We start from the raw sequence: 23,809 nt of genomic DNA, 5'->3' as shown, positions 1-23,809 counted from the left end.
CATCTCAAATGGTGCTTAAATTCTCTTTCTTCTTATTTTTTCTCTCTTTTTTTTTCCACAAGCAATACCTAGTAGCGATGTGAATCGTGTGCCCAATCGTTTTAACGATCGAAATCGGCTGGCAGGAGAAGAAAATCGTGTTTGGCACGATTTTTTAGTTTAAAAATCGTTTTTTCCGGTTAGTGCGCACTAACTCGCGCATGCTCGGTGCTGTTCCCCGTCGCCATTTTGATACCAGATAAGCACGCAGTAGCCACTAGAGAGCCATTAGCCACTGCCACAAGAGAAAGTGCTAGCAGCAGGTGCCAGGAAGTAGTGCAAGCACTCAGTCAGTACTGTAGTAGAACAGTGTAACAGCCTGCTCTGTAAATTTAACCACTGTAAGTATAATAAATTAATAATAAACTTTTTTGTTTAGTTTTTCTTATAGTATGTTAATGTTTTGAAGCTCAGGTTGCAAGTTTCTTTATTAAATGTTATGTTTCACTAAAGTAGCATATTAAATAGAGAAGTACTTAATTTCATTTTATGTAAAGTTTCCTTAGTTTAATACACAAAGTACTTCATTTTATTTTATGCTACTCTAGTGAAAAAAAAGTTTAGTTTAACACAGGAACTGCAAACTTGAGCACAGTGAATGTGTGTATATGTGTATGTGTGTGTGTGTGTGTGGGGGGGGGGGGGGGTGAAGGGGGAGGTGAAGGGGGAGACAGCCACTGCGTTCAGCTCTGATTTTCTGAAGAGATCTGTCCTTCAGAGACCAGGGAGTGGGGCTGCTTGCACCTTCACCTCCCCCTCCCCTTCTCTCTCCCATATACCAGCAGTGGGGGGGGGGGGGGGGGGGGGGGGGAGGGATGTGAAGGGTGGGATACTTCAGCCCTTTGCATTCTGAGCTTCTGAACTTACTTTTTTTCATCTTCTTTTTTATTTTCTCATTGTAGATGGATCGAGATAGGGAGTCAGCCCAACCGTCCTCCTCAAAGGCAGCCGATGATACTAGGTCCAGGAAGCCCTGGTTCACACAGGCAGATGTGGACCTCCTAGCCCGGCTACTCCTCCTGGATGAGGAGAATCTCTACACCCCCTCAGGCAGCAGGCCTAACCTTCAAAGGGAGTCTGCTGCCTGGGTGGCTCTCCAGGAGGAGTTCTGCCGGACAGCCTCTTACCCGCGTGAGATCGAAGATCTCAAGAAGAAAGGTGAGAGATAATGTTAACTAGTGGTATATTATTTATATTTATTTATCATTTTGAAATGGTGGGATTTGTATTTGGGAATTTGGAATGCCACATTGAAAGATAGCTAAGTATTTTTTTATTACTGAATTTTAGATATTGCATAAAAAAATAACCTAGTAGGGCATGTTGTGTTTGTAATTAATTTATTAATCAATTAATGTTATTCTATTTCCTTTCTACCTCTAATTCTCAGGTCGGCATCTGAGACTTCACGCGGGTGATTGGCTTGAGGAGGTCCGCATGACTTTAGCGCGTCCTTTGCCTGGTAGGTTGTTTTGAGAACAAGTACACAAATATTATTCAATTAATTGTAATGGAATTTGTGTTTAATAATGTTTGTGTCAGATCTGATTCCTTTTTTTTTAATTTTAACTGTTGTTCTCTGAAATTTGATCTGTGTCTTCGTACTGAACCACACACCAGCAGGGACGAGGCGGGGCTTCCTGAGCCCAGTAGCTGTCAGCAGAGGAGGACGGAGGGAACCGTCACTGGTGGGCCAGGTATTATATTATTAGATAATTGAGCCCTGACCATTGACCAACATGCTGCAAACGTGAATGGGAGGGGGGATGTGAGACTGAGGGAAGGGGGTATTAGTCAGTGAGAGGGGAGGGAGGCAGTGGGAGAAAGAGGATGAGTGAGGAAGAAGAACTGTAGAAGAGTGCCATGTTCAAAAATGAACCGAAAAACATTTTTTTTTAATGTAGCACGTTTTTACAGGCTTAATGGCTTGTATTTTGGGCCACAGGGCCAGTACGTATATAGTACTAGTAAAGTAGTTTGTCTAGTATCTGTCTGAGGCTGAAAAACAAAATTATTGTTTGTGATCAGTCAGTTATATAAGGTGGGATAGATGTATGTTATGTTATATATTTATATAATATTATCTCTAATTATCTAGAATGATATCCCTCCACTCTCCCTCTCTGATGTTGTAGAATATAAACTCATTTTTCTAAAACCCTGTAATTTAGTAAACTAAGGGGTTGAATGTATTTTAATATTATAAACTTGCTGGTGCATACAATATTTGCTTATTTATTTCACATACTAGCCTTTAAGCCCGTAATAACGAGCTACATTTAAAAAAATTTGTTGGTCCATTTCCTTCCCACTCATTCTCCCTCCCACCTCCCCTCCCCATTCTCCCTCTTTACTCCCCCTCTATTCTCCCTCCTCCCCCCTCTCTCCCCCCTTACTCCCCCTCTATTCTCCCTCCCACTCGCTCTCACCTCCCTCCCCCTCCCCCTCCCCTCCCTCCTCTCTCCCCCTCTATTCTCCCTCCCACTCGCTCTCACCTCCCTCCCCCTCCCCTCCTCCCCTCAGTCACTTCTCTCCCCCCACTCTCTCCTCCCTCCCCCCTCAGTCACTCCCCTCCCCCCAGTCACTCCACTCCCCCCTCCCCTCACTTTCTCCTCACTCCTTCTCCCCAGTCACTCCTCCTCTCTCAACCCCTTCCCTCGGATGGCGCAGACGGAAGATCTCCGGGGGGTCCCGTCCCTCGCACGCGTCGCCACCGCTACTCCTCCTCTTCGCCACCGCTTCTGCACCTCCCAGACTGAAGATCTCCGGAGGGGGGGTCCCCTCCCTCGTGCGCGCCTCCACCGTTGCTGCTCTTCGCCGCCGCTGCTCCTCCCAGCGCCATTTTTTTTCAGGTACGCTCTGCTGACTGACCTGCTCACCCGCACATGCGCAGTAGAGCTGCTCTCTACCGCGCATTTGCGGCACGTCGGTCAAGCTTCATTTATTAGGTTGATATATATTGTTCTATATCAGGGGTGGGCAATTCCAGTCCTCGAGGGCCACAAACCTGTCGAGGTTTTAGGATATCCTAATGAATATTCATGACATAAATTTGCATACAACTGAGGCAGCGTGCATGCAAATCTCTCTCATGCATATTCATTAGGGATATCCTGAAAACCAGACTGGTTTGTGACCCTCGAGGACCGGAACTGCCCACGCCTGTTCTATATCTTATGTTGAATTTTTTTACATTTCTTTACAGGGCAAAAAGAGGCAGCCACAACCACCAGTGGTGAAGAAGAAAGAATGGAGGCAGCCACAGCCGGGACCAGCAGCAGCACCAGCAGCACCACTGCTGCTTTACTCCCTGCAGGATCTCCTCCAAGCTGCGTATGCACTGCACATGCGCAGTTTGGCATGCTGAAGGAGATCCTGCAGGGAGTAAACAGCCTCAGGGCTGATTTTGTTCCACATTCCAAGGATGTGGAGAGGAGGCTGTCAGCCATGGAGGAGGCCATTCAGGAGCTGAGGGCAGAGGTATCTCCTCCTCATGAGATGCCTCGTGAGGAGGAGATGCCAGTGCCCTCTGCTCCAGAGCAGGATCCTCCTCCCGGGTTGCCATCCTCCTCTCCACATCTTTGAGTACTAATGAGTATCAAAATTAGCCCTGAGTGGGGTGCTAAACAACACATCTTTTTTTTTTTTATTTTATTATTTTGTCATTTTAAAGTTATATTTTTATAACAGTATTATTTATTTTTGTTATATTTTTGTAGTTAATAAAATGTTTTTAATTTGAGAAATATTAGTGGACTCAATTATTAAAATTATTATACATTGGGATTTGTGTGTGCTTGTCAAGAGATTTTCTAACATGCACACAACAATAAAATTACCAGTGTCATCAATTAGTCTTTCAGTTTCCAGTCCATCTGCAACTCATCAAGATCAGAATCAGCTTCCCCCATTTCTCCCAGACCCCGACCTAGTCAGTATTTCACTGTTAAGACTTATACAATCACTTACTCCAGATAAAGAGCGAGAGTAAATATAAAGCTGCCAAATCTCACATACAGTAAATCTCTTATAAAATAGCGACTGACATACATAAATGTTGGTCTCCACTTGGGAACAGCTGGACCATCCCTTTTTTTCACACGTGTAGATTTACTCATGTTGTACTAGTATATAAACAAGTATATGCAATTTAAACACGTAAATGCTGTTTTTTATTAATGCAACTTGAAAATTCAGCTTAACATGTATCTGCTCAGCAGGGAGAAATATTTAAATCTCGGCCAGAGAAAGCATTTGAATACTGACCACAGGGAGGTAAAGTAACTCATGACACATAGTGGAGATGGTTTTGATTTAGGCACTAACTTAGGTGGTCAGGCTTTATTTCTAGAGAGTGAAACAAATTGGTCCCTATAAACCAGGGTTTCCCAAATAACCACTCAGCCGGATTTTATGCATGATGTAAATTTGCATATACTGAGTCCCCATGATATGCAAATGTATCTCATGCATATTCTTTGTGGATATTCTAAAAATCCAACTGGCTGTGGAATCCCCAGGACCGGTTTGGTAAGCTGAGCTATAAACTGTCTCAGCCTGAAAAATAAATCATGCCCCTATCACAGTATGATACATACACCACATTAACTGCTTAGAGAGACTATGGTCAAAACTCAAAAGTACTTTAACTGCCTGTTTTCTAACAACTGCTAAATAAGCGCACACAGTTGATAGACACAAACTTAGGTTTCTTTCTTGCACATACAAAGTCCTTATTCATCAAGCTGACAAGATAGATAATAACAGCACAGCAGACACCTGAGGTGAAGAGGCAGGGGCAGTTCTATCATGAGGCAGTGCTGCTGCTGAATGCTCCATCTTGCTGCATCCCCAAACGACCTTGCATCCCCATCCTAGACAAGAGACTCACTCCTCCTCCCAGTCACAGCGAGTTTTCACATTCTCAAGCAGCGGAAGGTTCATTTTGATGAAAAGCAATTCCTCTACTAAGTCTGGATTCAAACGTGCACGGTGTGGACTCACAATGTTCCCTGTCAATGAAAATACTCTTTCACTTTGCACACTGGTGGGTGGGCAGGAAAGAAAGTGTTGTGCTACTATGGTAAGATAAGGCCACATTGAAGCTTTTTCTGCCCAATATCTTAGGGGATCTGACTCCATGCTCTGAACTGGCTCAGAGAGAAAATTCTTCACATGAATTTCTGCAACCTTCTCTTGCAGGTATTGCTGCTGGTTAGCAGCACCACCAGTCTCAAATATGGCAAGTCTTGCTCTTGCTTTTGAAATAGCACCAGTTTGATGAAATTTGGGAGGAGAATGGGGTGTCATCATGAGAGGGGAGCAGATGGTGGAACTGGAAGCAGTTGAGCAGGATGGAGTGGGAGGAGTTGAAATCTTTTCAACCATTTTAATCAACTTATTTTTCCAGTATGCAAGAGTATTACACTCGAAAGCAAAATTGCCTTTCACACGTGGGTCACACATAGCAGCTAACATATAGCAATCCTTTTCCATTAGAGGTTTCAACCTTTTCTGTACTTGCTCTTTTAAGCATTTCACAAGCTGCAACACTTCCTTCGACAAATCTGTCTTATGCAGAAATTCCTCTAATACCTGCTCCAGATCATATATTACAGGGATGATATCACCTAAACTGGCCGTAGCTGCACTCAGTTCATCAGTATATTCTTTGAAAGGCTTGAGGACATACACCATCTGTGCAATGTTTGTCCAGTCCTGACATCCAAGTGGATTTTCCAATCCAATTCCAGATTCCATTGCCAAATCATGCAGAGGTGTCTGTTGTTGTTCAGACAACCTCTCCAACATAAGATAAGTGGAATACCATCTGGTAGGCACATTTTGAACAAGGTTATGCAATGGTGCCCTAACTGCTATTTGTTTTTTTCTGAGTTTCTTCCCACTTTTCACACTGCGATTGAAATGCCCAGCTATTTTGTGACACTTTTCAATCAACTGCTTCAGGGCTTGACTAGTACCAGCACCTTGCACTTCCTTGCCACTTAGCCCCAACGCATCACTCACTACCAGGTGCAGTGTATGTGCAAAGCATTGGATGCCTTTGAATCCACCATCCTCCAGAGCCTTAATCATATTGGCAGCATTGTCAGTAATGATATATCCATTTAAACATTCCATATCACTGCTTCTAAGTAGCCCTTTCCATCCTTCCATCATCCCCTGAATTGTCTGTAAGATATTTACAGAAGTATGTCTCTTGTCTACCACTTGAGCATGCAGTAAAGCCCAACGGTATCCTGGAGAAAGCTTTTTGGAGCTGCTGGTGCTACTGCAGCCACTGCTTCTTGTGCTGTCAGTTAATGCCTCATCCAGCTGCCACCAATGTGCTATTAGAGTCAAATATGCGTGCATTGCATTCTTAGTAGTCCAAAGATCAGTGGTGAGATGTATGCTCCTTCCCTTTGCCCTTGCCATCACAATCTGCATTTCAGCACGACATTGTGAGTACAGGGAAGGAATCACCTGACGGGTAAATGTAGTTCTTGAAGGAATTTTGTAGTCAGGGGCTAAAAGATGGATCAGCTGCTTAAATCCATCATTCTCTACAATCTGCAGTGGCTGATCATCCTCAGCAATCATTACAGCAATTTGTCGTGTCACCACTTTGGATACTACTTGCTTCCTAGTCTGTGAAACTGAAGAAGGACACCACCCCATCTGCTCAATAGTAGCTTGCCGCTGCTGCCGGGGAAGAGGAGAAGGAGAAGACTGCTTCTGCTTCACATACACACAATCTTCTGAAGTAATTTCCTTCTGTGGCTTCCCTGCAGCTTCTTCTGCAAGCAACAGTGCTCTATGTTCTCTTTCAAGGTGATATTTCATGTTGGTGGTAGTAAGATGTCCAATACTTCTTCCACGGCTCACCATCCTTTTACAATGGATACATTCAGCACATCTCCAATCATCCGTAACATTAAAATGATTCCAAACCTTAGATGTTTTTCTACTGTCCCTTACTCTAGGCTGGACATTTCTTGTCATAGTAGTAGTACTAGTAGTAGAAGTAGCAGAAGAAGTTGCTGTTGTATTAACCTGCCAATTTTCAACTGGTTTAGGAATAGAGAGGATACTGGCACCGACAGTGGTTTTTGCAATCGGACTACCATCATCTGATTCATTACTACCATTGTCATTGGTGGTGTTCTTCTCCTCATCCTGATCATCATCAACATGGTCATCCTCCTCCTCAGAGTCCTCTGATTCTTTATTCAACATTTTCTGTAGCACTTCATCTATCAATAAACTTTGCTGCTGCTGCACAGATTTGACTTTCACCTTTCCTGATTTTGCTCCTTCCTTGTCCTGCAAGTTACCTTGCTCTTTTACATTAGCTGCATTAGAAGGGGTATCATTATCAAGTCGCAGTTTTTTTCTAGTGACTGGAATTCTCTTTCCAGTAGCACTCTTCTTCTTACCAGCAAACATTTTAAAACTTTATGGCTGCAAGTCCAGTCCAGTACCAATAAGTAAGCTGGCACAGCAGTGTACTGATAGCAGCACCTAATAGATAAGATATAAAGAAGGGTTAGATAGTTAGTGAGTGACTTCGTCAGTCAGTGACACGTCACTGAGTGACTATTAATCTGACTAGTGGCTCACTGGCGTGGCTAGTAGCCAGCCACTACCCCTGATACTGAGAGATTTATAAATTGTAACCACTAACCGCCACCAGCCAGGCAGACTCAAGTCCAGCGCCAACAAAGTAAGCGCTGGACCAGGCTGAGTCTGTCTGGACAGAGCATAGGAAGGATATAGTCAAGTGACAGGTCACTGTGTGACTAGTAATCTGACTAGTGGCTCACTGACAGGCTAGTAGCCAGCCACTAGCCAATGACACTAGGCTACCCCATAATAAATAATATTATACTTATACTAGCACTACTAACACAAACAATTGATTTATTAATTTAAGGCTCACGTGCAAGTCCAGCACCAACACACTGGCACTGTAAGATGACACACTAGTTTAGTAGTTAGACTGATATTGCAGTATTAATCAATCACCAGCTGCAGCTAATAGTACACTGATTGACTGATAATATTATATATATTATATAATGCAATGCACAGGAAGCAATGATGTGACTGCTGGAGTGGTGCACTGCCTGCCTACCTAGGCTTGAATATATTAATGCTGCAGTACTAATAAATTATAATTCTGCTAAAATGCCACTAGCCTCGCCAGTGACACTAGACTAGTAGCCTAGTCAGACATTCACCACCACCTAGTAATTAATTATTAATTCACTGATATAATAAATCATTTAAAAAAATTGAGTAGGTTAATATAATAGATGTAGTAGATTGAATAAAGATCTGATGTTTCTCCTCTCCTCACACCAAACAAAAGCAACACACAAGCAGAGAAGCCCTTCTTATAAAGCTTAGCTAGTGAGTAAAGTAGGAGGGAAAGTAAACATACTGGCCAGTGTGGCCACTTCAAAAATACACTTACCAACAATTACCATATAGATATATTTGAAGTGTGTATAATAGTTCCAGGACCACCTTTCTACAATGCACAGGAGTTGGCAAATTCAACATGCACTAGCATTTCACCTGCCAGTGCCTGCCTGGTAACAAAAATAATAAACAAGTTCTAGTCACATGAGTGATGATCATCACATAACTTTTTTTTGTCAAGCTACCAACTGTTTCCATTTCCCATCCCCCCAACCATCACCTCAGTGGGAACCTTGGTAACATCAATAAATAAGAGGGCAGCCAGCCAATAGGAATACATATTCATTCCTAACTGACCTGAAAAGTGTCAATTTGTATCATTTTCTGTTAGTGCGCACTAACCCGATTTACGATTTTTTAACGATAAATCGTTAGAATGCCTATTGTATTGAGGTCTTTAACGATTTAAGACGATATTAAAGTTATTTGACGATAATTTTAATCGTTGAAAAATGATTCACATCCCTAATACCTAGTAGGGAGTTGCACGTCCACCATCTGTTAGAGACAGAGAATACTGGTGGGCTGATGTTGGGGGAGATATGTGTCCATGATGTCAGCTTTACTCCATCTCCATCTACTGGTAGAGGTGAATAACCCACTCATTTAGCTTGGCTTGCCTGAGTGCAAGAGGAAGCATAATTTGGCAGCATCAACAGGGCCATGTCAAATATAGCACAGCCATGTTAACGCTGTTGGGCATTTCAATGTATTAGTCTAGTAACCATCACAATTTTTCCCCACGCTAACCTGCCCAAAGTGCCAGGGATAGTTACTGTAGGGAACAAACTTCTACTGGCCCCCCACTGAAGTGAAAAAATGTTACTCAGAGCCCTTTTCCTCCCCCCACAGCTGACTTTCTTTCTGTTGCAGCCTAGAATGAGGCACCACCTGTATCTTCACCAATGTGCTACCTTCAGGGCTGCGTTGGCACTAGTAGCAAGCCTAATGGTGCCTTCAAAATTTAGCACCATAGGCTACTTCCGATGCGGAAGTCTCACTTGAAGGCCGACTGAAATAAGCCGCCGATGAAATAAGCCGCATTAAGCCTGCCACAGGTATTTACTCATGTTTTAGCGTGGGTTTCTCAGCGCTAACCTTACTCAGGTATGTAAGATGGGTTTTAGCACTGAAGAAACCCGTTGTATACTTAGCATGGGTGCACGCAAATCCCAAGTAAAAGCAGATATTCGCTGTTCCCCAGGAATGTAGGGAAGTGCGTTAAAGGGCAGTCGGCTTAAGATAACGTTTTCTGAACACTGGAAATTTAAGACCTAGCGCAGAACAGGAGTAAAACTTAACTCACATTTGTGGTGGCCATGTTATACTATTGCTGTGCCCAGTGTGGTAGTGTCTACCTGCTTCTGCCATCCTGGGCACAGCGATAGAATAACTTTGGCCGCAAGACAGGTGAGTTTACTCCACATCAGACCCAGGAGTTTAGTTTCCAGTAAGGTCTCGTGGCAGGCACTTATAGCCAAACATTAAACCGGCACAATGCATCCAAACCCATTTTTGAAGAATGGCAAATAAATTCAAAGCGTAGAATGCTGTATAGGGGGACACCTCCAAATGTACAGGGCACCCAAGTCAGATGCTCAGCACCAAAGTGCATACTATTCAACTGAAGGTGCCTTCCCCAGTGAGTTTATGTTTTGTACAGCTGTAGATGCAAACCCCAGAGGGCTTACGCTGGAAATGCAACTCCTTTTTGGTCTGAGGTGGAGTAAACTTGCATTTCTGGCGGACAAATTTATTCTACTGCTGTTCCCAGTGTGATAGAAACAACTAGACCAGTGATGGCCAACCTTTTGCGCTCAGTGTGTCAAAATTCATAAAAAAAACCGAGCATAACTCGGGTGGTGTGTCACTTCTAGAAAAATCCATAATTTTGTGATATTTGTAGCTCTAATATTAATAACAAAAAGTTATAATTTTAATATAGGTTCTGTATTTATTAATAAAGCAAAAACAAATAATTTTTTACCTTACCTGCTTAGTGACTTTTTTGTTGCTGAATTTCATTGGCTAAATCTTCAATTAAAACACTCTCTCCCCCTCCACCCCCACCCCCCACACACAAACTCTTACTCCCCTGGATTTTCTCATACACACTCATGCTCTCACACTCACTGGCTCCCTCACATACACACCCAGGCAGGCTCCCAGTCATTCTCACACCACTCCCGCTCCATCCTCCAGGCAGGAACCAATTCATTCTCACACACACACACACACACACACACACACAGGCACCCATGCATTCACACACATACACCCCCATGCAGAGTCCCATTCATTCACATGCACACACTAAAGGCAGACCCCCCTCTCTTTTGCCAGCAACCTCAGAACCTCTCTTATTCCTCTGCTGCCGCATGGCTATTGGGGAGGTGCCGATTGCTGCTATTGACACTGAAGCCCATTCTGCTGCCTCCTCTGTGCAGGCCCCGTGGGCTTCCACTTTCTCGATGTTGATCTCGTACATTGTGAGATCCGCATAGAGAAAGTGCTACTCCTGCACATTCCCAAAGATTACATGTGCCAATCACTAAAAAGTAATTTATTTTGTTTTTTACCTTTGCTGTCTGATCTTCGTTTTCTAATTGGTTGGTCACAGGCTTTTTTCCCCACCTTCCCTTTCTTATTTTTTTCCCAATTCCTTTTATATTGTCTTTTTTTCTGTTTCTTTTCTCTCCATCTTCTTCCCTCAAACACACAGGTTCTCATTCTCACATGCATTTCTCTCTCTCTCACACACACACACACACACACACACACACACAGGCTCTCACTGTCACATGCTATGTCTCATACAATCATTCATACACTCAGTCTCTCACTCCCACATGCTGTCTTGCTCAAGCACAGGCTCTCACTGTCACATGCTGTCTCTCTCACACACACAGAGGCTCTCACATGCAGTCTCTGCAAACATTCAGGTCCTCACACACAATCTCTCAACTCATCTCATACACGCGCGCGCACACCCCCCCCCCCCCTACAGACCCTCAGCATCTCTCTCACCTCTAGGCCTCCTCTTTGCGGGTCGCTGCAGGATGGGCTCTGCGGTGGCCCTGCTACTGGGTCTCTTCTTCTTCTCGGGCCGCTGCGACTTGAGATTCATGGCGGCCCATAAACGCAAGTGCTGCTCCACTTCTGCACGCGCTGATGCTTCCCCTCCTTCCTGCCCACGCGGCTGCGGCAACGTTTACTTCCGGGGACGCACAGGCAGGAAGGAGGAGGAGCATCAGCGCGTTTAAACGCGATCTTTTTCTTGGCCTTGCCGATCTGCCTGTCGCTGCGCCCGGGGGCATTGGGTGGATAATAAAAAACTAGTTTTAAAGGGTCGGCGCAACCGATTAAAAGAAAAAAAATTCTGATAATCCACAAAACGCTGCGCGTGTCAGCAAAAAGTCTAGGCATGTCACCTCTGACACGCGTGTCATAGGTTAGCCATCACTGAACTAGACACTACCACACATGTGCAGGCAATAGAACACATAGGCACAGGAATAGAATATCATGGCCTCCAGAAATCTGAGTTAAAGTTACTCCACCTCAGGCCAAGGAGTTAACAAACACATGAATAAGCAGGTAAGTGCTCCAAGTTGAAAGGGGTGTGACCAAAATGGCCTTGCCTGTAAGACTGGCACTAAGCACCCACACTTGGGCAGAATCTTGCATGCAAGAGTTTTCTTGTAATTTACCTTTCTGATTTTTGCAACAGAAAAGAACAACAAGTATCTAGTTCCTGAAGTATTCTGGCATCACGGCATTTAGGAGTCCATTACTCTATTTGAAATGAAAGTTTCCAGAGCTCAACCTCTGCGATCTGCGCAAATTTTCACTGGCCTCTGGCTCACACATCTGCTGATCTCCTCCAAGGCCTATGCATAACAAAGGAAAACCTTTTCCCGGTTCCTGATCTGCTGTCTACGTGCTCCTCTATTCCAGGGGCAGTTCCTTCCGAGCATATGACTTGCCCTCAAGCATGGCTGCTGGACAGCAACAGCATCCAACTGAGCATGCTCCGTGCCCTTCTCGATTAAATCTTCGTAAAGCGAAACCCACTTTTCGAATGCAGTCTGGGGATTATGTAAAGTCCCTCCGCCCCTCATGTGATGTCATCAGTCTGCACCCAGCAGGAAGAGGAGCTGCACATATGTTGGAGACACAAATATAGAGACTTGTTTCATCCTTTCATTTACAGATTTACATCTGGAAACTAGAAATCTTCAGCTCCCAAATCTCACCTTCTGCTTTTTCCTGTTCCGGAGCTGCATTTGTTGAAGACAAACCCTCAGCTCTTCCCCAGCCTAGGAAAGAGCCCCCTCCTCATTTCTAATCCTGACAGCAGCAAAAGCAGAGAGGAAAATGCCTGCAGGAGCTTCTGCTCAGGTAGGAGATTGCCCCCGACTTCCTGCCTTCTCTGTACAAGCCCTGCTGCAGCTTTCTAACCTGGGACCCTGCAGAGTCAGCCCTGGCTTTAATATGACCCTGAGCAGACCTGGGGTGCAGAAAAGACTCTTTGGGACCCTCCTGAGTGTAAGGAGAGAGATCAGGAGTTCTACAAAGCCAGAATTTGTATCCCAGGTCTGTGTGTAACTGGTTTCTATTTGGTATTATTTTATTATCTTGCTCTGGGATGTGCTATGTGATTGTGAATTTTTTTTACAGCCAGAAACCTCTCCTCCTGCCCTGCTAAACCCCAGCACTGGGAGGTCTCCTGATGGATGACATGCACAAGGTGCTGAGTGTGTTTCTGGTTTGTGTTTCAGGTCCCAGTAACCTTTGAGGACATCGCTGTCAGTTTCTCCCAGGAGGAGTGGGAGGATTTAAAGGAATGGGAAAAGGAGCTTTACAAGGATGTGATGAAGGAGAATTATCAGCTGCTCAGCTCACTAGGTAAGTAGTGATATTTTATCTTTTTTTTCTTTTTTTTTTTCAGTGTAACCCAGACCACTTTTTCGGTTACTAATAAGGTCTTGTAACAGCCTAATGAAGTTAGAGAGATAATTAGGGGAGTATCCATTCATGGACAGGCATCCCACTGGCAGAGCTGTAATGATCCTGAGGTTTTATAGCAGAGCTCTGACATAGGCTCTGGGGCAGTATTATTTGGAAGTCAGAGAGAGAGGTTGTATTTTTCCTAAGTTGGATTTGGGCCTTCTTGGAGCCTCAGAAACCCTCTGAGACCCCTCCAGGACAGGCCAAAGGGCTCTGCTGCTGTACTCTCCTCACGAGGTGCAGAGTGGCTGCTCTGGGACTATGTTGGGATTTTGAACATTTATTTAGAAGAGCCCTGCGGGAGGCCTGGGTCTTTCTGAGGCCAGGGACTGGGGAACCCTGAGCTGAAGACATAGAAACATAGAAATGACGGCAGAAGAAGACCAAATGGCCCATCCAGTCTGCCCAGCAAGCTTCACACATTTTTTCTCTCATACTTATCTGTTTCTCTTAGCTCTTGGTTCTATTTCCCTTCCACCCCCACCTTTAATGTAGAGAGCAGTGATGGAGCTGCATCCAAGTGAAATATCTAGCTTGATTAGTTAGGGGTAGTAGCCGCCGCAATAAGCAAGCTACACCCATGCTTATTTGTTTTACCCAGACTATGTTATACAGCCCTTATCGGTTGTTTTTCTTCTCCCCTGCCATTGTTTAGGGAAGATCTGCCCTCCGTTTGAGCCTAGGTGAGGAAGGGGGTGTGGACCCGCTGCAAAGGATTTCCTATGAGGAAAGACTAAAGAGGTTAGGACTTTTCAGCTTGGAGAAGAGACGGCTGAGGGGGGATATGATAGAGGTGTTTAAAATCATGAGAGGTCTAGAATGGGTAGATGTGAATCGGTTATTTACTCTTTTGGATAATAGACTAGGGGGCACTCCAAGAAGTTAGCATGTAGCACATTTAAAACTAATTGGAGAAAGTTCTTTTTCACTCAACGCACAATTAAACTCTGGAATTTGTTGCCAGGGGGATGTGGTTAGTGCAGTTAGTGTAGCTGTGTTTAAAAAAGAATTGGATACGTTCTTGGAGGAGAAGTCCATTACCTGCTATTAATTAGGTTGACTTAGAAAATAGCCTCTGCTATTATTAGCAACGATAACATGGAATAGACTTAGTTTTTGGGTACTTGCCAGGTTCTTATGACCTGGATTGGCCACTGTTGGAAACAGGATGCTGGGCTTGATGGACCCTTGGTCTGACCCAGTAGGGCATTTTCTTATGATTTTGCTTTCAACATCTGGGAGGAAGTGGTTTTCTGCCCCTCTTCCTGCCCATCAAAGGGACGGGCAAATCCTGCAGTCCACCAAGGATTCCTCCCCCCTGGGGTCCCACCAGAAGATGAATCTACTAACTGTGAGTAAAAGATCCACATTCAAGAGAGGACACCCATCCGGCATCTACCAGGGCCCTCAGGGATAGAGACACTGAATTCTGTGCCAAGATAGATTTTTGTGCCATCAAGGGAGATTTCTCGTCCAACCAAGGGAGGGCCATGCCCAGGGGGACCACTGCACAATCTAATCCAGAAGTGTGGATGGATCCTTGGTTTAATAAAGACTAATGCACAAATAGAGGAGAAAGGAGCTGCATTTGGAAAGAGTACAGCAGAGACTGTGATGTGTGATATGCCATATCTAATTGTGCCATTCAACGAAACTGTGTCAGTAAAGTGGTGTGGATGCCATGTTGGAGCCGAAGAAGAATCCCATTTTGGTTTCCTTGTGTAAAGCTTATTGTTGTTTGCCTGTGATGGACGCCATTCAGGAAATGATTGATCTTGAATGGGACGCCCCAGAGGCAAATTTTAACGGGGGTCAGACATTGGAAGGCCTGTACCCCTTGGATCCGGCTGTGATACAGCATTTGCGTTTTCCCTAAGTGGATGCACTGGTATGTGCCGTCTTTAAGGGGACGACTATCCCTATAAAGGGAAGGGTGGCCTTGAAGGATGTGCATGATAGGAGGCTTGAGGCTATTCTTAAGCAAGCCATTGAGGCAGTGGCAATGCCTTTGCAAATTGTTTCCTGTTGCACTCTAGTGGCACAATCTTGTCTGCTTCTCTCGCAAGAGGTTGATGATTCTGGAGGGAATTCCAGAGCAGTTATGGGCCCACTGCCGCATTTCTAGCAGAGGTAGGCTGCGATTTGGTCCGTACCTCAGCCAGAGGAGTGGCTTCAGTGATAGTGGCCAGGCGTGAACTCTGGTTGCGAAATGGATCAGCAGACACAGCCTCCAAAGCTAATCTTTCAAAGATGTCCTTAAAGGCTTGCTGTTATTTGGGAGCAAGTTGGAGCAACTGGCCAGTAAGTGGGGCGAATCTCCGATTCTTCTGTTGCTGGAGGATATGAAGCCGTTTCAGCACCCCTTTGGTATGAGGGGTCGTCTCCGGGGTTCCAAGTGGTTTTGTCCCTACAGAAGGTTGACCTTTCAGAGGACTCAGCCGTTTGATAGGTCTCTGTCCTTTCATCCTAGGCAGCCCAAGAGGGGAGCGGGCTCAGGTGGCGGACCTTCCCAAGCTTCCCGATGAAGGCTTGCCGACCCACCTTCGGAAACAAGAGATAGGGGGATGTGTCTCTCTCTCTCTCTTATTAGAGGTGGGTCGAGATCACATCAGACCAGTAGGTCCTAGAGGTGATACGGGAAGGAATTTCGCAGTATTCCTTGGGACCTGTTCATGGAGTCTCCTTGCCACTCCTTGCAGAAGAAGCAGGCAGTGGAGTTCATGCTTCAAAGGCTCGTCAGACTAAGGACTGTGGTTCATGTGCCCATGTCTCAGGGAATGGTGAATAAAACGGAAAATGTCATAATGCCTCTATATCGCTCCATGGTGAGACCGCACCTTGAATACTGTGTACAATTCTGGTCACCACATCTCAAAAAAGATATAATTGCGATAGAGAAGGTACAGAGAAGGGCGACCAAAATGATAAAGGGGATGGAACAGCTCCCCTATGAGGAAAGGATGAAGAGGTTAGGGCTGTTCAGCTTGGAGAAGAGACGGCTGAGGGGGGATATGATAGAGGTTTATAAAATCATGAGAGGACTAGCATGGAGAGGAGAAGGGCAGGATGATGGGGCTGAGTGGATGTTCTTTGCTCAGTCTGCTCCGGGCTCACCTCTCTCTTCCTTGCAGGTTACCTGGAAGGGAGGGGCTGGGGTAGGACTCTTCTGCCGCTCTGCCTCTTAAGTCTGAAAAGAAGTGGTGGAGCTCCATTCCAGGCTGTTCCACTACAAATTAAGCCCTGGGTGAATTAATCTTTAGTTTCTGTGCTAAATTAAAAAGGAAGCTTTGCAATATTTAGTGTGTGCCTGCCTGATAAAGCAAGCAAAGGAAGGTAAATTGTGTCTTTGTTTCACACCCTCCCATCCCAGCTTCCACCTACCCCTAAGCACATTCTTTCATTTATAGACTCTTATCCCATGTAACAGGACAAAGTTATTTTCACACCAGAAATCAATCAGGGATTTCCCTAAAAAAGGGAGTAATCCAGTTCTAATAAAAAATTGTAAAGGACTTCAAGGGGCGTGGGATAAACTCTGTGGATCCATAAAGTCTAGAGGATGTGAATGAAGAGTGGGTGGCTCACAGGAATGATGGCTATTACTTGGTGATAATACCCTTATTCAATAAACATACACACGATTAATGCAACTCCAACATTGCTCTAAGCTTCAGCAGCAATGAGGAAATGTGGAAAAAAGGATTTGCATTCACAAAAAAGCGGGGAGTAGCTTGCTTGTTACAGCGGTTGCTACCCCAAACCAAATAAGCTGATACTTCACTTTCAATGCATATCCTGCATAGATCTCTGCTTCAACGGCAGGGGAGCAAGACTGATACTTCACTTTCAATGCAAAGCCAGCATAGCTCTTGCTTCAACGGCAGGGGAGCAAGACTGATACTTCATTTTCAATGTATAGCCAGCATGGCTCTCTGCTTCAACGACAGGGGAGAATGAAGAAAGGTGGATCTATATTCAGGCAACAATCAACAAGGACTGAATTACACTGTCTGAATAAACAGATAAGCATGGGTGTAGCTTGCTTATTGCGGTGGTTAATACCCCTAACTAATTAAGCTATTTCACTTTAGATGCAGATCCAACACTGCTTTCTACATTAATGGCAGAGGTGGAAGGGAAATATAATAAAAAAGGTTACTAAGAGCCAAGAGAAACAGATAAGTATGTGAGAGAAAAAAAAAAGTGCAAAAGCTTGCTGGGCAAACTGGATGGGCCGTTTGGTCTTCTTCTGCCGTCATTTCTATGTTTCTATATAAAGTATTGTCCCTGTCGCCTTGCAGAAAATTGCCAAATTTTAACAATATACCAACTAAATTTAATGGACTTTAGTTTATGCATCCTTGCTCCCTTAGCAACCTAAATTAACTAATTAAACAAAAATATTAAAATGCATACAGATGCAGATGTCCCTAACACCATGCTGGGACACTGGATCACTGCTGGATCAGAGAGAAGAGTGCCCCTAACACCATGCTGGGACACTGGGTCAGTACTGGCTTAGAGGGAAGAGTGCCCCTAACACCATGCTGGGACACTGGGTCAGTACTGGCTTAGAGGGAAGAGTGCCCCTAACACCGTGCTGGGACACTGGGTCAGTGCTGGATCAGAGGGAAGAGTGCCCCTAACACCATGCTGGGACACTGAGTCAGTGCTGGCTCAGAGGGAAGAGTGCCCCTAACACCATGCTGGGACGCTGGGTCAGTGCTGAATGAAAGGGAGAAGTGTTCTTTAATACCATGCTAAATATTGGGTCATTCCCTGTATGTACCTGGATCAGTCCAGACAGTGGGTTATGTCCCCAATCGGATCTGTTTGCAGTCCTTGAGAATAGCTGCTCTGAAACATTTCCATGCTAAAAAAAAACATTCTCACTGTTAGACTCCCTCTCATCAGGTAATGTCTGTTCTTCATTTTCTTATCCAGAGATCAATGTGTGTGAGAGAAGACAAGAGGAGGCACATCCTGAGGAAGTGATTAAAACTGTACCAGAGAGAGATGGAGGGGATACCTGTCTTTGTTGTGACTGGGTTAAAAACTGCTGGACTCACTATAAACTAGAGGAGAGGCCAAGAAACCCACCAGGACACTCCACTGAGAATTTGACTCCCTGTGAGCAAAGTACAAAAGATACCCACAGTATGGAGCATCAGAGAAAACAGACGATAGAACAACAGTCTGTATGCAATGAATGTGGAAATTTCTACATGGATCAGGGAACTCTGAAGTCACAAGATGGATTTCATGGACGGGAGAGACCACATACATGTACAGGTTGTGGCAAGAACTTCAGTCTGAAGGACCCTGTCCCAGTAAATAAGAAAATGCACACTAACCATGAGAAACCATTTCTATGTAATGAAGATGGGAAATGCTTCCTTCACAAACGAGACCTGGTAATGACTAAGAAAAGCCACACTGGAGAGAGACCCTTTTCATGTACTGAATGTGGGAAAAGCTTTACGTTGAAGGGCAATCTTCTGATACACCAGAAAACTCATAAAGGAGACAGACCCTTTGCATGCACTCAGTGTGAGAAGAATTTCATTCATAAGAAAAACTTAATAATTCATCAGAGAACTCACACAGGGGAGAGACCATTTCCTTGCACTGAATGTGGAAAAAGATTTATTAAAAAAGAAGATCTTCAGATGCACCAGAGAATCCATACAGGAGAGAAACCCTTCTCATGCATGGAATGGAGGAAACGTTTCATTCAGAAAAGCGATCTTATTCAGCACTTACGAATACAAACTGGGGAAAAACCCTTTCCATACACTGAATGTAGGAAAAGCTTCAATCAGAAGGGAGCGCTTACACAACATCTGAGAATTCATACTGGAGAGAGACCCTTTCTATGCACTGAATGTGGGAAAAGCTTCAGGAAGAAGGGAGTGCTTACACAACACCTGAGAATTCACACTGGAGAGAGACCTTTTCCATGCACTGAATGTGGGAAAAGTTTCACGCAGAAGGGAGGGCTAACACAACACCTGAGATTTCATGCTGGAGAGAGACCCTTTACATGCGCTGAATGTGGGAAAAGCTTCAGGAAAAAGGGAGCACTTACACAACACCTGAGAACTCACACTGGAGAGAGACCCTTTACATGCACTGAATGTGGGAAAAGTTTCAGACAGAAGGTAGTGCTTACACAACACCTGAGAATTCACACTGGAGAGAGACCCTTTCCATGCACTGAATGTGGGAAAAGTTTCAGAGAGAAGGTAGTGCTTACACGACACCTGAAAATTCACACTGGAGAGAGACCTTTTCCATGCACTGAATGTGGGAAAAGTTTCAGAGTGAAGGTAGTGCTTACACGACACCTGAGAATTCACACTGGAGAGAGACTGTTTTTCATGCCCTGAATATAGGAAAAGCTTTTGGGATAAGGCAGGGCTTACACAGTACCTGCGAAGTCACATTGGAGATACTGCTGAATTTGGCAAAAGCTTTATTCATCAGGGGAATCTTCTGAGACACCAAAGAACCCATAAAGGGGAGAAGTCCTTTCCATGCATGGACTGTGAGAAATACTTTATCAATAAGTGAGATCTTCTGATCAGGGCTTATTTTGTGGGGGAATGGTGTGGAAGGCAGTTCTGTCACTTCATTTTAGACAAGAGATGGAGCAGCAGAGGTGTTCTGCTCCAGCCCATCTTATTCAGGCAGTCTGTATGAAGAGGTGAAAAAGAGGCTGAATCTGGAACAGACAGAGCGGGAAACAGCCACTCTGCTCCCCAGTCCAGCCACTTACCTTCTGTTGTTCCCTTTCTACAGGAAACACAAGGATATGGAGTAGTACTGAAGCAGATGCTGCAAAGCAAAACATAGATACAAAAAGAGGTTGAACTAGCACCCATTTGAAACTTATGAGGAATAGTGCCAATCATCAAGGCTTCATTCCTGGCCTTCTTAAGCACCGGAGTTCAGAAGTTTCAAACTTGTGATAATTCAACCTTTTTTTGTGTCTGTTAGCCAGGACTTAATTTCTGGCTGAATAACCCAGAATGGTATTCTGCCAGCTGTTTTCCAGAGCCTAAGAAAACAGAGTAGAGCTAGTGATGGAAATCAATTGTGGCTCCCCCACTGTATAAGTATCCAAAAAATGAAGGATAAAATTAAACTTCCCTCAAACATACAGGTCAAGAACATCAAAGAAAGGGAAAGTAAACAACGTACAATATGGTAGTGATAATTAATAAAAATTGCATGTAAATAGTTTGTAAGCAATTTTTATTAATTATCACTACCATATAGGAAAATTGGTTCTTACCTGCTAATTTTCGTTCCTATAGTACCACGGATCAGTCCAGACAGTGGGTTGAGCCTCCTGTCCAGCAGATGGAGTCAAAGAAAAACTGAAAGTGTATCCTATATCAGGACAGAGCCCACCCTGCATCCCTTCAGTATAAACGCTATCAAAGCAGAGAAAAATAAAGATAACTAGCATAAGATCAAGCAAGCTACAAGTAACTGGTACTTTGAACAATTCAAAACACTGTAAATAACTGCTCTTACATATTTATTTATTTATTTAAAATTTTTATATACCGGCATTCATGATACAATCACATCATGCCGGTTTACATATAACAGGGGTGTACAATGAACAATTGAATAACCTAATAGTGTGGAAGGAAGCAGTTACAAATAACAAGGTAATAGAACTGGGAGAAGAGAAGAAGGGAGAGGATAACATTAGATATAGATATATACATTTGCTATAACATTTTTACATGGGGAAGTGGTAGAACTGGCTGGATCGAATTAGTTGGTGACCGGGAACGCTTTTTTAAACAGCCAGGTCTTAAGTCTTTTCCTGAAGGTTGGGAGGCTGGGTTCTTGTCTAAGGTCAGGAGGGATGGAGTTCCACAAAAGGGGGCCAGCTGTTGAGAAGGCCCAATCTCTTAAGGTAATGTGTCTGGTAGTTTTGGCTGGGGGTACTTGAAGAGATCCTCTGAGTGCATCTCTAGTTGGTCTGGAGGAGTTATAAATTTGGAATGGGACTTGTATCCATCTAGTAGATACTTCTGGTGCCTTAAAGTTCTGTAAGGAAGCAGATAGATCCAAAATGCTGTAAAGAAACAAAAGGAAAACTTCGAGGGACATATCAAAAAGTATACGGGTGGGAGTCTGGACTGATCCATGGTAAAACAGGAACGAAAATTAGCAGGTAAGAACCAATTTTCCTTTCCCTGTATGTACCCGGATCAGTCCAGACAGTGGGATGTACCAAAGCTACCCGGATCAGTCCAGGCAGTGGGATGTACCAAAGCTTCCCTAAATAGGGTAGCTTCCCTAAATAGGGAGACAGTCCCATTCGAAGCACCTGCTGTATGAAGGAGCCAAAAACTGGCGCCTGCACATCGAGGCGATAATGACGAGCAAAGGCATGCAGAGACTTCCAAGTAGCTGCTCTGCAGATGTCCTGTGGAGAGACTGACTGATTCTCCGCCCAAGAAGTAGCTTGTGAACGCAAAGAGTGGGCCTTTAAGCCCTCCGGAACCGTCCGACCCCGACAGATATACACCGACGCAATCGCCTCCTTTAGCCAGCGAGCAATCATAGCCTTAGAAGCCTTGTTTCCCTTATTTGGGCCACTCCATAAGACAAAGAGATGATCAGAGACTCGAAACTCGTTTGTAACCTGTAAATATTGCAGTGGTACTTGTTTTACATCCAGACGACGCAGGTCACCACCAGGCGTGTTTGCAATGTCCTCTGAAGAAAAGGCCAGGAGTTCCACCGACTGATTTTCGTGAAAGGAAGTCACAACCTTCGGCAAGAAGGAAGGTACCATCTTAAGGGAGACCCCTGAATCAGAAAAACTGAGGAAGGGTTCCCTACAAGACAACGCTTGGAGCTCCGACACCCTCCTGGCGAAACAAATAGAGACGAGGAAAACGGTCTTAAGAGTCAGATCCTTGAGAGTAGCCCGCCGGAGGGGTTCGAAGGGCGCTTTGCAAAGAACCCGAAGCACCAAGTTAAGGCTCCATGAGGGGCAAGTAGCCCAGACAGGTGGATTCAAATGCTTGGCCCCCTTGAGGAATCTAACGACATTCGGATGAGCCGCCACCGCGATACTGCCTAAGAGGGACCCGAGAGCGGAAACCTGTACTAGCAAGGAGTTGAAAGACAAACCTTTGGAAAGGCCATTCTGGAGAAAGGAGAGGATCTGGGATACCAGAGCCTTGCGCACCGGCACTCCGGACTCAGCACACACATTCTCAAAAACTCTCCAAACCCGGACGTAAGCAAGAGAGGTAAAAGGTTTACGGGCCCGCAACAGAGTGGATATAACTTCTTCCTTATATCCCTTCTTTCTTAGTTGCCGCTGCTCAAAAGCCAGGCCACTAGACAAAAGTGATCCGCCTGATCGAAATATACTGGACCCTGACGAAGCAGGTGTGGAACATGACCCAGGCGAAGAGGACTGTTCGTTGCAAGGTTCACCAGATCCGTGTACCACGGTCTTCGGGGCCACTCTGGTGCTACGAGAATGACGGACCCCTGATGAAGTTCTATTCTTTTGAGTACTTTTCCCACCAGAGGCCATGGGGGGGAACACATACAGGAGAACATCATGAGGCCAGGGAAGAACCAGGGCATCCACCCCTTCCGAGCAGTGCTCCCTTCTGCGGCTGAGGAATCTGGGAGTTTTTGCATTGTTCAGAGTAGCTATCAGGTCTAAGTGGGGAGGTCCCCACCTGCGGATGATCAGATCCATTGCTCCATCAGACAACTCCCACTTTCCAGGGTCTAGACGCTGACAACTGAGGAAATCGGCTTGAACATTCTCCTTCCCCGCAATGTGGGAAGCTGCCAATCGATCCAGGTGACACTCCGCCCAGGCGAACAGCTTGCTGGCTTCTAAATCCACCAGGTGACTTCTGGTGCCCCCCTGCCGACTGATATAGGCTTCTGTGGTGGCATTGTCCAAGAGAACCCGCACTGCCTTGCGATGGATCAGGGGTAGAAAAACCTTGAGTGCCAGCTGGACTGCTCAGACCTCCAGGCGAAACTATGATCCACTGAGGAGTCTGTAGGGGCATACCCTTCAGGAGGTGAGCAAGCGAGAGCCACCATTGCATGCTGGCGATAGTAGAGTCGGAGAGTGGTAGGGGCGTCCGAAACTGCTCCAACACCAGCTTCCAGTGGGACAGAAAAGCTTTCTGTAATGGACACATATGCGCAAAAGCCCAAGGAACCAGATCGATAGTGGAAGCCGTAGAACCCAGGACCTGAAGGT

General features: G+C 44.9%; 2 protein-coding genes and 1 long non-coding RNA gene across 3 annotated transcripts in view; 2 read left to right on the top strand and 1 right to left on the bottom strand.

The window, feature by feature from the left end:
• LOC115083822 (zinc finger protein 271-like) overlaps positions 1-23,809 on the top strand; it is a 103,631-nt gene that overhangs the window by 32,484 nt on the left and 47,338 nt on the right. The gene's annotated exons all lie outside the window — the stretch shown is intronic.
• On the bottom strand, positions 6,953-12,512 carry LOC115083837. Its single transcript, XR_003854412.1, has 3 exons — positions 12,237-12,512; positions 8,519-8,636; positions 6,953-7,563 (listed from the first exon to the last, which is right to left on the bottom strand). It is a non-coding gene; the product is annotated as an uncharacterized LOC115083837 (long non-coding RNA).
• Positions 12,676-21,198, top strand: LOC115083830 (zinc finger protein OZF-like). Its single transcript, XM_029587855.1, has 3 exons — positions 12,676-12,927; positions 13,308-13,434; positions 18,481-21,198. Exons 1-3 carry the CDS (start codon positions 12,904-12,906, stop codon positions 19,923-19,925), a joined length of 1,596 nt encoding a protein of 531 aa, XP_029443715.1. The 5' UTR covers positions 12,676-12,903; the 3' UTR covers positions 19,926-21,198.

Source organism: Rhinatrema bivittatum, chromosome 2 (assembly GCF_901001135.1).
Source record: "Rhinatrema bivittatum chromosome 2, aRhiBiv1.1, whole genome shotgun sequence".
NCBI lineage: Eukaryota > Metazoa > Chordata > Amphibia > Gymnophiona > Rhinatrematidae > Rhinatrema > Rhinatrema bivittatum.
This window is presented reverse-complemented; position numbering and strand designations above follow the sequence as displayed.

What these genes read in the sequence shown, in the direction of transcription:
- LOC115083830 (XM_029587855.1), top strand. Translation starts at nt 12,904, where the DNA reads ATGCCTGCAGGAGCTTCTGCTCAG. An exon ending in CTGCAGGAGCTTCTGCTCAG is followed by an intron (nt 12,928 to 13,307) that starts GTAGGAGATTGC and finishes TTTGTGTTTCAG; the next exon opens with GTCCCAGTAACCTTTGAGGA. An exon ending in TCAGCTGCTCAGCTCACTAG is followed by an intron (nt 13,435 to 18,480) that starts GTAAGTAGTGAT and finishes TTTCTTATCCAG; the next exon opens with AGATCAATGTGTGTGAGAGA.